Source organism: Podarcis gaigeae, assembly GCF_964106915.1.
Source record: "Podarcis gaigeae genome assembly, chromosome: 3".
Lineage (NCBI taxonomy): Eukaryota > Metazoa > Chordata > Lepidosauria > Squamata > Lacertidae > Podarcis > Podarcis gaigeae.
In genome coordinates, this window is record NC_139680.1 from 13,490,915 (window position 1) to 13,504,094 (window position 13,180).

Consider the following 13,180-nt stretch of genomic DNA (forward strand, 5'->3'; position numbering starts at 1 on the left):
TTATTCCAAGTCAAGAGTTTGAGATGGGATGTTATGCAGGAGTTGCATGGCCTTGGTGCCATAAGAGCTAGTTAAATATCTGCCCAAAGTGGATGTCCCATCAACCTGACTGTAGCCTAATCCTGATTTCAGTTTCTCCTGTCCCTAAGTTAGGGTTACCACATATTCCCGTTTCCTGGGGACAGTCCCCGGATTTACAAATCTGTCCCCAGACAAATTCCGTCCCTGGAATGTCCCCAGATTTGCAAATCTGTCCCTGGGAAATGTGACAGTGGCAGCCTCAGCAGCCCGGAGCCAGTTGGCTCTGACCGGCTTCAGGAGCTGCCCGCTGCCCACTGCCATGGTGCCTGCCATTCTTCCTTGCTGGAACTTCTGGCGAGGAAAAATGGCGGACACCATGGCAGCAAGCAGCTCCTGAAGCCAGCCAGAGCCAACTGCGCTACCAGGCTAACTCCGGGCTGCTGACTGCAGCTGCCGCCGCCACTGCCAAATGGGAACTGGGGACGTCCAACAGTAAAAGATCTCCTGCCCCCTTTGTTTTGACTGATCAGGGGAGGCTTGTGAGTTGCGGGCAGGTGGCTGTTGCCCAGTTTTTAAAAAACTCTGTGCATTTATGTTTCACAGGGTGCGAAAGAAGGGCTTTGCACCATGCCTAGTGGAGAAACTGCCCGCCTTGCACCCCTCCTAGGCAACAGCCACCTGCCCGCAACTCCTGAGCTTCCCCTGATCTGTCAAAACAAGGGGGAAGGGGGCAGGAGATTGGGGAAGGCTCGGGAGTCATGGGCACGCGGTGTGCTGTTGCCCAGTCTTTTAAAAACTCTGCACATTTATGATTCACAAGGTGCGAAAGAAGGGCCTCTCCACCCCCACTACTGACTCCCTGTTGCTACTCAGCTTCAAAACAAACAAAAAAAGTGTCCCTGGATTCATTGAAAAAAATATGGTAACCATACCCTAAGTTCTGTGAGGTTTTTCCTTCATTGGGGTACTATTCCTTTCTGTCCTATTAGAGATCAATTGTTAGCCTTACATATATAAGATTTCAAAAGACTGCTCTGTATTCTCATCCCCTGTTACCCTTGCCCCCTTTTATTCCCTTTTCCCATTTGTTTATCTTTCTTCACTTCCTTCTTCCAAGAGCTACGTAAAATTTAGATCGTAAGCACTAGGGAGCCAAGATAGGAACCTCTCCTCTGAAGTTGCTGTATAAAACACTGATGGTATAACGTGAAAATTAGTAACATTGGTCATACATTGTCACATAATCACAGGAGGGATTTTGGGTTTGTTTGTTTTTTACTCTTGACTTTCTTGCCTGTGACGTTTTTCACTGTATTTAAGCATTATGCCCATGCGCTGATGCTAGAGAAGGGCTTTTCTATGCTGTTTTCCATTTGCGCTCGCTTTTAGAAATTCTGTCCAAATCCTGCCTGAACTTCTTCCCGCATGGACAAAGAAAGAAATGCTGTTTGTCCTAAATATGCTTCCAGGGTGTCATAACTGCAGAAGATGAGCAAGCATGGATGGCTTCTTACAAATATGTAGGTGCCACAACGAATATACACCCGTACTTATCAACGTTGATCAACTACGCTCAGCCTGTTAAGTTTCAAGGTTTCCATGTAGCAGAAGGTAACTATTTTTAAAAATATGTATATAAAATACATTTGTCCTACTCCTTACTGTGCCTCTCAAGTTCCTTCGGCTGGGGAGGACGGGATATAAATAAATTTTTTTTATTATTATTATTATTTAACAAAACCCCCATGTATGGCTCTTAAGATCACATTTTCCTTTCATTTTATTTCTTCCGTTGTCCACATGGAGGCACCAGATTACGAGGACTATGATAATCTACACAGCCCTATGAATTAAAATGCTTGCATATCGCAGATACCTTGATGTACCTTTGTCTGCTTGTTCCTGTCCATTAAAATATGGTTGGCATAAGTGTCTGGGGTTTGCTTGTAATACCTACTATTTCTAAATTTCATGCCTTTTTTGGCTTTAAACCTGTCAATTGCTTAGAAAAGAAGCCTTGATTAGAGAATAGCTGATGATCATGATCCAGATACTATTAATGTGGCATTCTGTTTCTTTAGACATAGATGTTTATGACGAACAGCATATTGTAATAAATAAAAAAAGACCATGCAGAGTCAAAGGTCCAAAAGAAAAACTTTTACTAAATGGCAGAGGCTTGTTATAAAAACTTCAGGGGGAAAACTTCAGACATATGAGGTATAAACGAAAGTAAGAGAGAGGAAGAGAGCAGTTTGCTGAGTACAGAAATTTATTTCTCCTGGCTCAGCGTGACCTTGAAATAGTCAAAACAATATTTGCATCAGAAATGAATCTAGAATTTTCCATCACTTTCCAGTTTCTGCCCTCAAAGACTTTAACCATGGCAGTTTATACCCTGCCTTTTCCTTTATTTTGATGCTCTTGTTCACTATTAAAATTCTAGTGGGCATCGATCGTGTACTAATCCTACCACTCTCAGAACTTCACAGAAGGTTTTTTTCTGTTTTCTTTTCAGAACGCAACATTCACTACAATATGTCCTCTTTTAATGAGTCTGTTGGTCTGGGTTATTTGAAAACACACGCAATTGAGTTTGTCAAGTATCCTTGCACTGAGAGAGCTATAATGGGAATGTTTTGTCATTACCTCTGCGGAGGCTGCTTTGTGCCTAAGCAACGCACAGTCCTTTAATAAAATACAGTAAGATGGTTGTCTGTGGGAAATGCGTTGTATGTTAGTACATTTTTTAAAAATGCAAACCCAAAACAAAGATGTGAGCAAATGATCGTTAAGTCTATACATTGCTTGGTTATTCCATTTTCCTTAACAAACCAACACAGCTATAATAAACGGCAAATGAGTCGGATTTACCCGAAGGGAGGAAGAGTGGATTCTAGCAATTACATGCCTCAAATTTTCTGGAACGCTGGATGCCAGATGGTCTCGCTCAACTATCAGACCCCAGGTAGGCAGTCAGGGCCACTGAATCTAAATTTCAAAAAAAGAAAAAAACAGCTTGGGCAGTAACTCTGCAGCAGATGTTGTAGTCTTTGCTCCTGGCATTATTGGGGGATTCAGTCGCATGGATAAATATGAGAATGTGTGTCAAATCAGGCAGGCAATAAGATCAAGAGCAATCAATCAAACAACGAAAAAGTAAGCAAGACTCTACGTGTCCTTTTATAGTACAGGATTAATCTGTGTGGTGGTAGGGGCTCAAAGCTGTAGCCTATATAGTACAGGGGTACCTTGGTTCTCAAACATAATCCGTTCCAGAAGTCCGTTCCGAAACCAAAGTGTTCCAAAACCAAGGTGCGCTTTCCCATAGAAAGTAATGCAAAATGGATCAATCCATTCCAGACTTTTAAAAACTCCTAAAACAGCAATTTATCATGAATTTGAATTTTACTATCTAACAAGACCATTGATCCATAAAATGAAAGCAATAGGCAATATACTGCAGTCACACAATCAATCAATCAATCAATCAATCAATCAATCGGTAGCTGAACTTCAACCCTAAAAAAAGATCAACAACTTTGGGGTAAAATCATAAAAAAGGCTCAACAACTTCAATCTTAAAAAAGGTGGCCTTTTGGTTGGCCCTCACGGCCCTTTGCTTCATCAAATCTGGCCCTCTTTGAAAAAAGTTTGGACAACACTGGAGTCCATCAACTTCATCTGCCATTCTTCTCTGGTAGGAACTTTACGTAGTCGCATATATAGTCTTTTCTGCTCCATTGGGATTTCGGCACCCAGAATATGCTTACCATCTCAATGGTCCAGTGTAGTGGTTTGTAAGGTTATCTGTTGAGAGCTATCAGTTTCTACCACTGCATGATGGAGGGGGCTTCTAGGCCACGACTGTAGAGATACACAGCTTCTGAGTGGCTACAAGTACCCAGCACAGGACTTTGGCATAATCAGTGCTGGGTGCTTCTATCCACTACACAGAGAAGCATCTAAATGGAGGTTGGAGGAGAAGAAGGACTACCACTCAGGCGGACTTTGCATCTAACATAGCAGAATCAAATGAAATGTCCTGCTCTAAAAAAGAAGAATCCAAGAAATTGAAGCTGATCCATGGGCTGCACTTTATTCCTCCCATGTCAACTGTCATGACATGATGCAAACTACGCTATGGATGTATTTTACATTGCTAAAACATTGTAAGCTGCATTAAGTGTTCCTGTATTTCAGAATTTAGTATTTTCGCTGAACGCATAAGGCATTTTAGTTTAACTGGCTATCAAGTACAAATTATTTCCCTTAGATTAAGAAGGCTGTTCAAGCTCGGTATTGTTCCAGGAACAAGGTGCTAAACTATTTTTGTCTCTTGACAGATTTAGCAATGCAGTTGAATCAGGGGAAATTTGAATATAATGGGTCGTGCGGGTGAGTAACGATTTAAACTATTAGCATTATGTGGAGCTATGTTACTTTTAATTATGTGCTACAAATGAAAAACAGGATGTAGAGATGAGGTTCCCTGTTCTTTTTTATGAAAGGGAGCTGAAAGATCTGGACCTTTTCAGACTTGGGAGAAAGAAGTTAAGGAACCATGGAATAATGCTCTATAAATAACAGGAGGAGGGTCAGAACAGTACAGAAGGGAGATTTAGGCTGCAATCTTATATATACCTTCCTACCTGGGAATAAGTCTCACACTGTACTCAATGGGGCTTCTCAGTAGACATGTATAAGATTGCACGGTTACTCAATGATTATCCTCAGTGATGAAAGAGCAACTATATTATATTCCTGGAATGTATTGAGTTACAACCATTTTTTTTAAAAAAAAAAACTTTAAAAAGAAGAAATAGGAGCTATAACAAAAACAAACAAACGAACAAAGCCATGTAAATATATGAATGTTTCAGAGCTAGGATAGTAACAGCCACGTTTATGATTCAACTCATTTTTGTTGAATTGCTTAAGATCAATAGAATGTTGCACTTCAATGATCTAAAAAACTGTGTGCATTAAGGTTATATAAGTATAACCTTTTTGCATTTATTAATTGATATTTTATTGGGGGGAAATTCAAATATAAAGCAGTAAAGTGATACAAAAAGAAGGAAAAAGAACAAAACACAGAACTGTGTAAAGGGGGGGAAGTATATGAATATATACAAAAAATACGCTAACCCATACATTATTTTATAAATTTGATATTATTATCCTAATACTAATAGAAATATTAATACTCTACTACATTTTGTATAAATTTATTCAAAATATTGTTGTATTTATCCAAGCAGAGTCTATATCTGTAAGCAGTCTGTTCATAGGTTGCAAGTCTTATCATATTACCAATCCACTGCTTAAAGGAGATCATATCTTTACTCTCCCAGTTCATCAATATCAGCCTCTTGGCTACCATTCCATTTTTTGTTCTCCAGTTGTTAATTTCCATATAGTATGTATTTGGTTAAGATGAATATTCTCTTCTAATAACTTTAGTTTATATAGGCATAACCTGATCACCACAGCCCTGTTAAGTGATATAAAGTCAGTCACAGGATCATACACATTGGATTGTGTTATAAATAAGATGAACCACTTCTCAAAAAATAAAGATAAAAAACCAGGAAATGACTTAGCTCGTTTCAGAGGTGATCTAAATTCAAACCACCATACTCATAACACCACTGGTGTCTGCGTTGCATTGCATAGGAGGTGAAAAAAATCAACATCTCCAAGAAAAGCCGGGGTGGCACAAATACTCCTACCTACACTGAGGCAAGAGTGTAGCTTCTTATCTGAGCCAGAGAAGAAGTTGAAAGCTTATCATGTTAACTTCCTTTTGGAGACAAGCATTTTGAGCTCCTGATGTTTAGAATCACTGATTGTAGGCCATCTGTAGGTTAAGGTGGGACTGAACAGGCTACAGAGGACTTGCCAATGTTTGCAATAAATATATTTTTCTCTTTTAATCTCTCCTATGTGTACATATGAATGTGTCCCGACTCCTAATTCTGTCAAAAAAGAACAGATTGCAGACAAGTTACTAATAGTTCACTTCTCTTTTGCTTCTGCATGCATGCACACTCTCACTCATTTAATGATCAAAGCCTATTGTAGACATGATCAGTTGATGTTGAATTTTCTTGCCTTCGGAGTTGTTTGAATGGCGGGGGGTGGCGGGGGGCAGTTGCATGCTGGGAGAGAGAGAAAAGGCTGACATGAATCCTAAGAAAAGGACTGTGAGTACTAGTATCCTCCTTTCTTAAAAAAGTATATTTATATTGAGCAGTCATTGTTCAGGGCTGAACTGGCAAATATAATAAATATTTGCAAGGATGCATCCCTTTGCTGACAGAAGGCTCTTCAACCAGCCAGAGGCTGTTGTTGTTTAGTCGCTTAGTCGTGTCCGACTCTTCGTGACCCCATGGACCAGAGCACGCCAGGTGCTCCTGTCTTCCACTGCCTCCCACTGTTTGGTCAAACTGATGTTAGTAGCTTCGAGAACACTGTCCAACCATCTCGTCCTCTGTCACCCCCTTCTCCTTGTGCCCTCAATCTTTCCCAACATCAGGGTCTTTTCCAGGGAGTCTTCTCTTCTCATGAGGTGGCCAAAGTATTGGAGCCTCAGCTTCAGGATCTGTCCTTCCAGTGAGCATTCAGGGCTGATTTCCTTCAGAATTGAGAGGTTTGATCTTCTTGCAGTCCATGGGACTATCAAGAGTCTGCCTTGCCATGGCAAAGGGGCTTGAATAACTCAGAGAAGCTATGAGCTATGCTGTGCAGGGCCACCCAAGATGGACAGGTCATAGTGGAGAGTTTTGACCAAACGTGATCCACCTGGAGCAGGAACCGGCAAGCCACTCCAGTATCCTTCCAAGAAAACTCCATGGACAAAGACAACAGGCATATAAAAAAAACCAGAGGCTACCATCAGTCAAACAGGGAGAAAGGCCATTTCCCCCCTATTCCCTCTTTCTTCCTGCAGTCATGCACCTCTTCCAACTCTTTGAAGCAGATTTGCAGAAAGCTGCAGGGGGAGGGGGGAATCAAGAGAAAAGTGTCTTCCTGTTACAGGATTAGAAGCATCCACTGAACCATGGTGCCTTCTGTCAATGGATGAACACCGTAAGATTCAACCCACAATATTTGCATGCAATTCCAGAAGTTACAGAAAAGTCGCAGCTGTTTTGAGCTGCCACTGTCTTACAAATACAGTCATACCTCTGGTTACATATGTTTCGGGTTGCACGATTTTGAGTTGCACACCACGCCAAACCCAGAAGTACCAGAACGGGTTACTTCTGGGTTTTGGCACTTGCGCATGCACAGAAGCGCCGAGTTGCAACCTGTGCGTGCGCAGATGCGGCGCTGTGGGTTGCGAACTTGCTTCCCGCACGGATCACATTCGCAATCCGAGCATCCACTGTAAACTCAATCGCAATAGGCTCTTTGGTGCAATATAAATTCCACTGTGGTACATAGCTGCTTCATTCACCAATCAATCTTGCACCCTCTATTTAAAATCAAGTCTCATTGGCAGAAGACTTTGTACATTTGTGAGGTTGGATTTGTTTGCAGATAGGGCTCTTCCATGGATGACAGTAAGAAATCCTCTGGGATTTTTGCTCCTAGCCAGACCTTGCCAGATTCAATTTCATGTTCTTTATGCAAGTTAATCTAATCAGCTGAAACTTGCTGAAAATGTGAACGCTTGGGATTTGTGGAACATAGTATTAAACAAATCTTATCTTCTTCTTTTTTTTGTACTTCATCATTTGCAATACTCTTTTTCTCTTGGTGTGTATCAGAAAAGAATTCCAAGTCCCATTGGATACATTCAGTCAGGTGATAAAAATATGGCGCCAGAGCACATAGATTTGAACAACACAGAGCACCTCTTCTTTAAAAATGTCATTAACCTTTTGGAAAGTTCAATTCCTGTCCTGGTCAAACTGGGGATAAAATGTTCATAGACTCTGTATGCGTATCCTGAAAACTTACTTTAAAAGCTTATTACTAATTAGAAACAACAATTATAATAAAAAGATATAAAAGCAATATGAAGTTTCACCTATAAAAACATGCCTTTTTTTTTTTGAAGGTATCTTCTTAAACCAGATTTTATGCGGCGCCCAGATCGAACCTTTGACCCTTTCTCTGAAACGCCTGTCGATGGTGTGATTGCAGCGACTTGTTCAGTGCAGGTAGGAGGTGCATTTGCAATGGATCAGCCAAAGGCCTGGTTGGAAAGGAACATTTTTGCCTGGTGCCTAAAGGTGTATAATGAAGGGGCCAGACGGACTTCCCCGGGGAGAGCATCCCACAGACAGGGAGCCGCTGCAGAGAAGGCCCATTCTCGTGTTGCCACCCTCCTGACCCCTCGAGGAGGAGGCACATGAAAGAGGGCCTCGGAAGATGATCTCAGGGTCTGGGTAGGTTCATATGGAAAGAGGTGGTCCTTTAGGTATTGTGGCCCTGAGCCGTTTAAGGGTCAAGAGACCTCCAGAATGGAATGCAGTTAGACGTGGGAGGCAAAATTGGCCAAAACCGGACAGTGATGTTTTGGGTGAGAGAGTGGGCTTCCATTCATGTAAGCTGTCATGTCCTGATTCCACCTAATTATCTCTTCCCCTTGCATCCTATTGCGCCACATCCCATGACATTCTGGGGGGGGGGGTCCTTGGATGCAGTTTTATTGGGGGTGTTAGGGATTCTGAAGGATGGCTCTTGTGATTCTCTGATTCCAACCTAATATAACATTAACTATGAACCTCAGCAGATCAAATGTATTCTGCAACTGTGAACATAGCATTACCACTGGATGGTAATAAGCTGATGCATCTCATTAAATAATGCCTTTTCAGAGTTCTAAGATGAAAACTGTTTGGGGCTTTGTTTGTTACAACTAGGGTGTGGGATTAATAATAATCTTTATTGTGGTCCAAAAACCCGTAACATAAATTCAGCATAAAATGCAGATTCATACAGACAACCGCCCAGGAGAGGGAGACCGAGATGATATTTGTTTAGTCTTAAGTATGATCTTTGATACGTATGACTACCGAAAGAAACTTTGCCACAGCCACTTTGATATCATTTGACTTGTAGTCCAGAAGGTATTTAGTATAGTAGGCTTCAGATTTATCCAGCCGATTTGCCAGTAAGAGATTTAATCAATAGATCCCTAGCTTGCTCATATTGTCTGCAATGCAGTAGGATATGCCTCATACAGTCGACGTCCTGAGAACATTGTTGTTGCTGTTTAGTCATTTAGTTGTGTCCGAATCTTCATGGCCCCATGGACCAGAGCACGCCAGGCACTCCTGTCTTCCACTGCCTCCCGCAGTTTGGTCAAACTCATGCTGGTAGCTTCAAGAACACTATTCAACCATCTCGTCCTCTGTTGTTCCCTTCTCCTTGTGCCCTCCATCTTCCCCAACATCAGGGTCTTTTCCAGGGAGTCTTCTTTTCTCATGAGGTGGCCAAAGTATTGGAGCCTCAGCTTCACGATCTGTCCTTCCAGTGAGCACTCAAGGCTGATTTCCTTCAGAATGGATAGCATACACAGAGCCTATTCTGATAAGGGATTCCTCTCAGTCATTTAGCACTTCTGATGGAAATACATTTAATCTGGCTTTGGTAAAGAGACACCCATAAGTTGGTACAAACAGATTTCTAAGATATGCAGGTATCTGAAAATTGTACCCATAATGAATTCCTACTGCTATCGGGCGGGCCACAGATAACATGAGATTGAGATCGGAGATCACTATGTGCTATGTCCCAGAGCCTTTGCCTCAGAGATTCAAGGGTGGTATTGTAACCCAGATAGTACAAGAGAGAAGGTGGCATTCCAATCAAAGTGGCTTTTCTGATGTGGGATTATGCTTACATGTTCATCAGACGTTAGTTCAGATCCTGGAGCTCTTGAGCGAAACTTCATTCTGATGCCACAAAGAGCATTTACAATGAGGCACACATGACAGTAATTGGGCATCATAATTAAAAAGCTGTTATTCGTGGTCAACTCTCCAAGCTGCCTTTGCAAACTGATTTACTGGCCAGAACAATTAATCTAATAATTCCCTGGTATGCATGTTTAATCAGAAGCAAGCCCAGGGAGGGTTAATCCCTAGAGTGTCAAGAATTGCAGTCTTAATTTTCCACTCTTCTTCTTTGCTGTTTTAGATTTTCTCAAACTCCTGGAGCTTTCAAAGTTGTAAATGCAACCTCATAGCAATAACTACTGAACGTAATGCGGGTGGCGCTGTGGTCTAAACCACTGAGCCGCTTGGACTTGCCGATCGGAATGTCGGCAGTTCAAATCCCCGCAATGGGGTGAGCTCCCGTTGCTTTGCCCCAGCTTCTGCCAACCTAGCAGTTCAAAAGCACACCAGTGCAAGTAGATAAATAGGTACCACTGTGGCAGGAAGGTAAACAGTTTTTCCATGCGCTCTGGTTTCTGTCACGGTGTCCCATTGCACCAGAAGCGGTTTAAGTCATGCTGGCCACATGACCCAGAAAGCTGTCTGTGGACAAACACTGGCTCCCTCGACCTGAAAGCGAGATGAACACCACAACCCCATGGTCGCCTTTGACTGGACTTAACTTTTTTACCTCCCTTACATGCACTTGTGCATACTCACAGAGAATATAAGAATCCCCAAAAGAAGCATGTTAGAATGTTGATTTCTTCCATAATGTATCATAAATCCCACAGTATGTAAAATTTTAAAAAGGTAAAGGTCCAGTTAAGTCCAGTTAAGTCCAGTTGCGAACGACTCTGGGGATGCGGCACTCATCTTGTCGTACTGGCCAAGGGAGCCTACGTTTGTCCACAGGCAGTTTTTCCTGTTTATGTGGCCAGCATAATTAAGCTGCTTCTGGAGAAAGCAGAGCAGTGCACAGAAACGCCCTTTACCTTCCCGCCAGAGCAGTACCTATTTATCTATTTGCACTTTGACGTGCTTTCCAACTGCTAAGTTGACAGGAGCTGGGACCGAGCAATGGGAGCTCACCCCATCACAGGGTTTCGAACCACCGACCTTCCAGTTGTCAAGCCCAAGGCTCAGTGTTTTACACCACAGCACCACCCTCGTCCCCATAAACAGGCTGTTAAAATTAGTCCTGTATAGCCAGCCTACCTTCAATTAGCTCAGTATATCCATTGATTTCATAACTGTTAAATGTTCGGAAAAAGTCAGAAGCCCAAGGCAGTATAAGTTCCTCAACTAAGTTTAGTCAACATTTGTCAGTGACAACAGCTCACTCATAGGAACACAAGAACCAAACTGACTGGACAACACAATTGTCAGGACTGCCGCTAGGTCCCAGCTCACAGAGGACCAACGCCCAGTGGATATTATATACAAAAGTCTTTATTGAAGTTTAGTTTCCATTTCCAAGCTCTGGGCGCGCAGGCCCACGTCTTAACGCTAGACCGGCTAAGTCCCCTCTGACTCACTGCTCCACCCACACCAGTTTAAGATTCTAGCCCGGCTCCACCTCTTGCGCTGCTCTTTCCTGCGTTGGGTCCTTCTGCCCTCTGGGGTTCCCTCCTTCCTGGACTCCTCTGACGCGGAGCCTCCTGAGTCTTGCCCCTCCCTCCGGCGGGCTTTAGGACCTGGCTCCCTTCCCGGGCTCCCCGCTGTGCCGCGCTCCTGTACATTTGAACTTGGCGCGCGCGCCCAGCCGGTGACTTTCCTTCTGACCGTTTCCCCGCTTCCTGATGTGGGTGTTGCCAAACCTGACTCCTCTCCTCCCTCTGGTGGTGAGGACACTGGTCCCGACTCCTGGGACTCCCCCTCCCCACTGCGCTCTGGTGGAGACGCTGGCCCTGATCTCCAGCTGCTGTTCAGGGACTCCCCGCTGGCCCCTCCCTCTTGAGGTTTCTCCCTTGGAATCTCCCTTGCTCTGGCCACCGGCGCTCCCTTCTGTGAGTCCTCCGATTCGCTAGAGAGGCTTGTGGAATAACTCTGGCCACTGTCACTGCCTGCGCCCCCCTCGTACTCCTCCTCCTCACTCTCCATTTGCTCCCCCTCCTGTGTCTCTCCTTCTGAACCCCTGACAACAATAATTATCCCAAGCATGAACTGACCGTTGGCAGTTGAAAGAGCATGTGCTTACTTGCCATTAGAACATTCATCTACCAACGCTTCTACGATTGGTTAGAACGCGCCTTGTAACTTAAAATGTGTTAAACCCAATACATAACAATAACTGAATGAATCACAGGTAGCTGGGGTGCCAACTTGAATAAAATATTGGGCGGTGGGCCTCTAGAAGTTGGTTCCTATGGCAGGTAGTTTGCATATATGTAGATACATATCTGTATGTATGACTCAGACTAAATATCCCCTGTCTAGTGAGTTGTAGTAGTTCGTTATAGTTTTAAAATTTTCATCTGACTGAAGTGCTGTAAATCTCTATAGTTTCAGGTTTTTTTCCCTGTCTCTGTAATATATTTTTAAAAATTGTTTTTATCAAATATTTTTGGGTTACATCGTCTCTGTTTTTATTAAAAGTCAAAGGCACTATTCAAACACATGCACATTTACTCTGAAGTAAATTTGGCAGGCTATAATGCCAAAATATATGTACAGGACTGCCACCTCAGTTAAAGTTCTTGGAGAATTCTTTTCAACTCCAGTCTTTGAACTACCTGCAAAGAGAATACTTTAAACAATTTTTCTGGTTATATTTTAGAAACCGACCCGAATTTATATGGCTTTGTTTTAGGCTCTTTTTTATTACCTGTTGTATCATTTTTAATCTTTTGTACATCACTTTGGCGTTTTTCAAAGAATAAGCAGTCTATAACGCTATAAAAATGGGTTTGAATGTTAGAAGAAATAAACCTTTATGCTTTCATTTCAAGGTAATATCCGGCCAGTTTTTATCAGACAAAAAAATTGGGACGTACGTAGAAGTGGATATGTACGGCCTGCCCACCGATACAATACGTAAAGAATTTCGAACACGGATGGTGATGAACAATGGTTTGAATCCAGTTTACAATGAAGAGTCATTTGTATTCCGAAAGGTATGAAGTGTTTCAGAAGTACACTTGTTCTTTGCTTCAAAATGACCACTTTCCTAAACAAGCCCCCCCCCCCGAGAATAAAGTCTTGCTAATGCACTCCCTTTGTTTAGAAGGCTGCACAGTCATGCATTTTTATTTTTATTTTTT

The 13,180-nt window shown here is 42.6% G+C and overlaps 2 protein-coding genes across 14 annotated transcripts in view; one reads left to right on the forward strand and one right to left on the reverse strand.

Moving 5' to 3' along the window:
- Positions 1 to 13,180, forward strand: part of PLCB4 (phospholipase C beta 4) — a 665,275-nt gene that overhangs the window by 162,805 nt on the left and 489,290 nt on the right. For all 13 annotated transcript variants that reach the window (XR_014561903.1, XM_083730054.1, XM_083730046.1 and 10 more), the window contains 6 exons: positions 1,491 to 1,632; positions 2,540 to 2,624; positions 2,865 to 2,989; positions 4,368 to 4,419; positions 8,093 to 8,195; positions 12,869 to 13,033. Coding sequence is in view for 12 of the 13 variants with exons in the window: in XM_083730054.1 (XP_083586180.1) it covers positions 1,491 to 1,632; positions 2,540 to 2,624; positions 2,865 to 2,989; positions 4,368 to 4,419; positions 8,093 to 8,195; positions 12,869 to 13,033 (672 nt within the window). In the remaining variant the exon portion in view is untranslated. The remainder of the gene's footprint in view (positions 1 to 1,490; positions 1,633 to 2,539; positions 2,625 to 2,864; positions 2,990 to 4,367; positions 4,420 to 8,092; positions 8,196 to 12,868; positions 13,034 to 13,180) is intronic.
- Positions 1 to 13,180, reverse strand: part of PAK5 (p21 (RAC1) activated kinase 5) — a 264,301-nt gene that overhangs the window by 63,297 nt on the left and 187,824 nt on the right. The gene's annotated exons all lie outside the window — the stretch shown is intronic.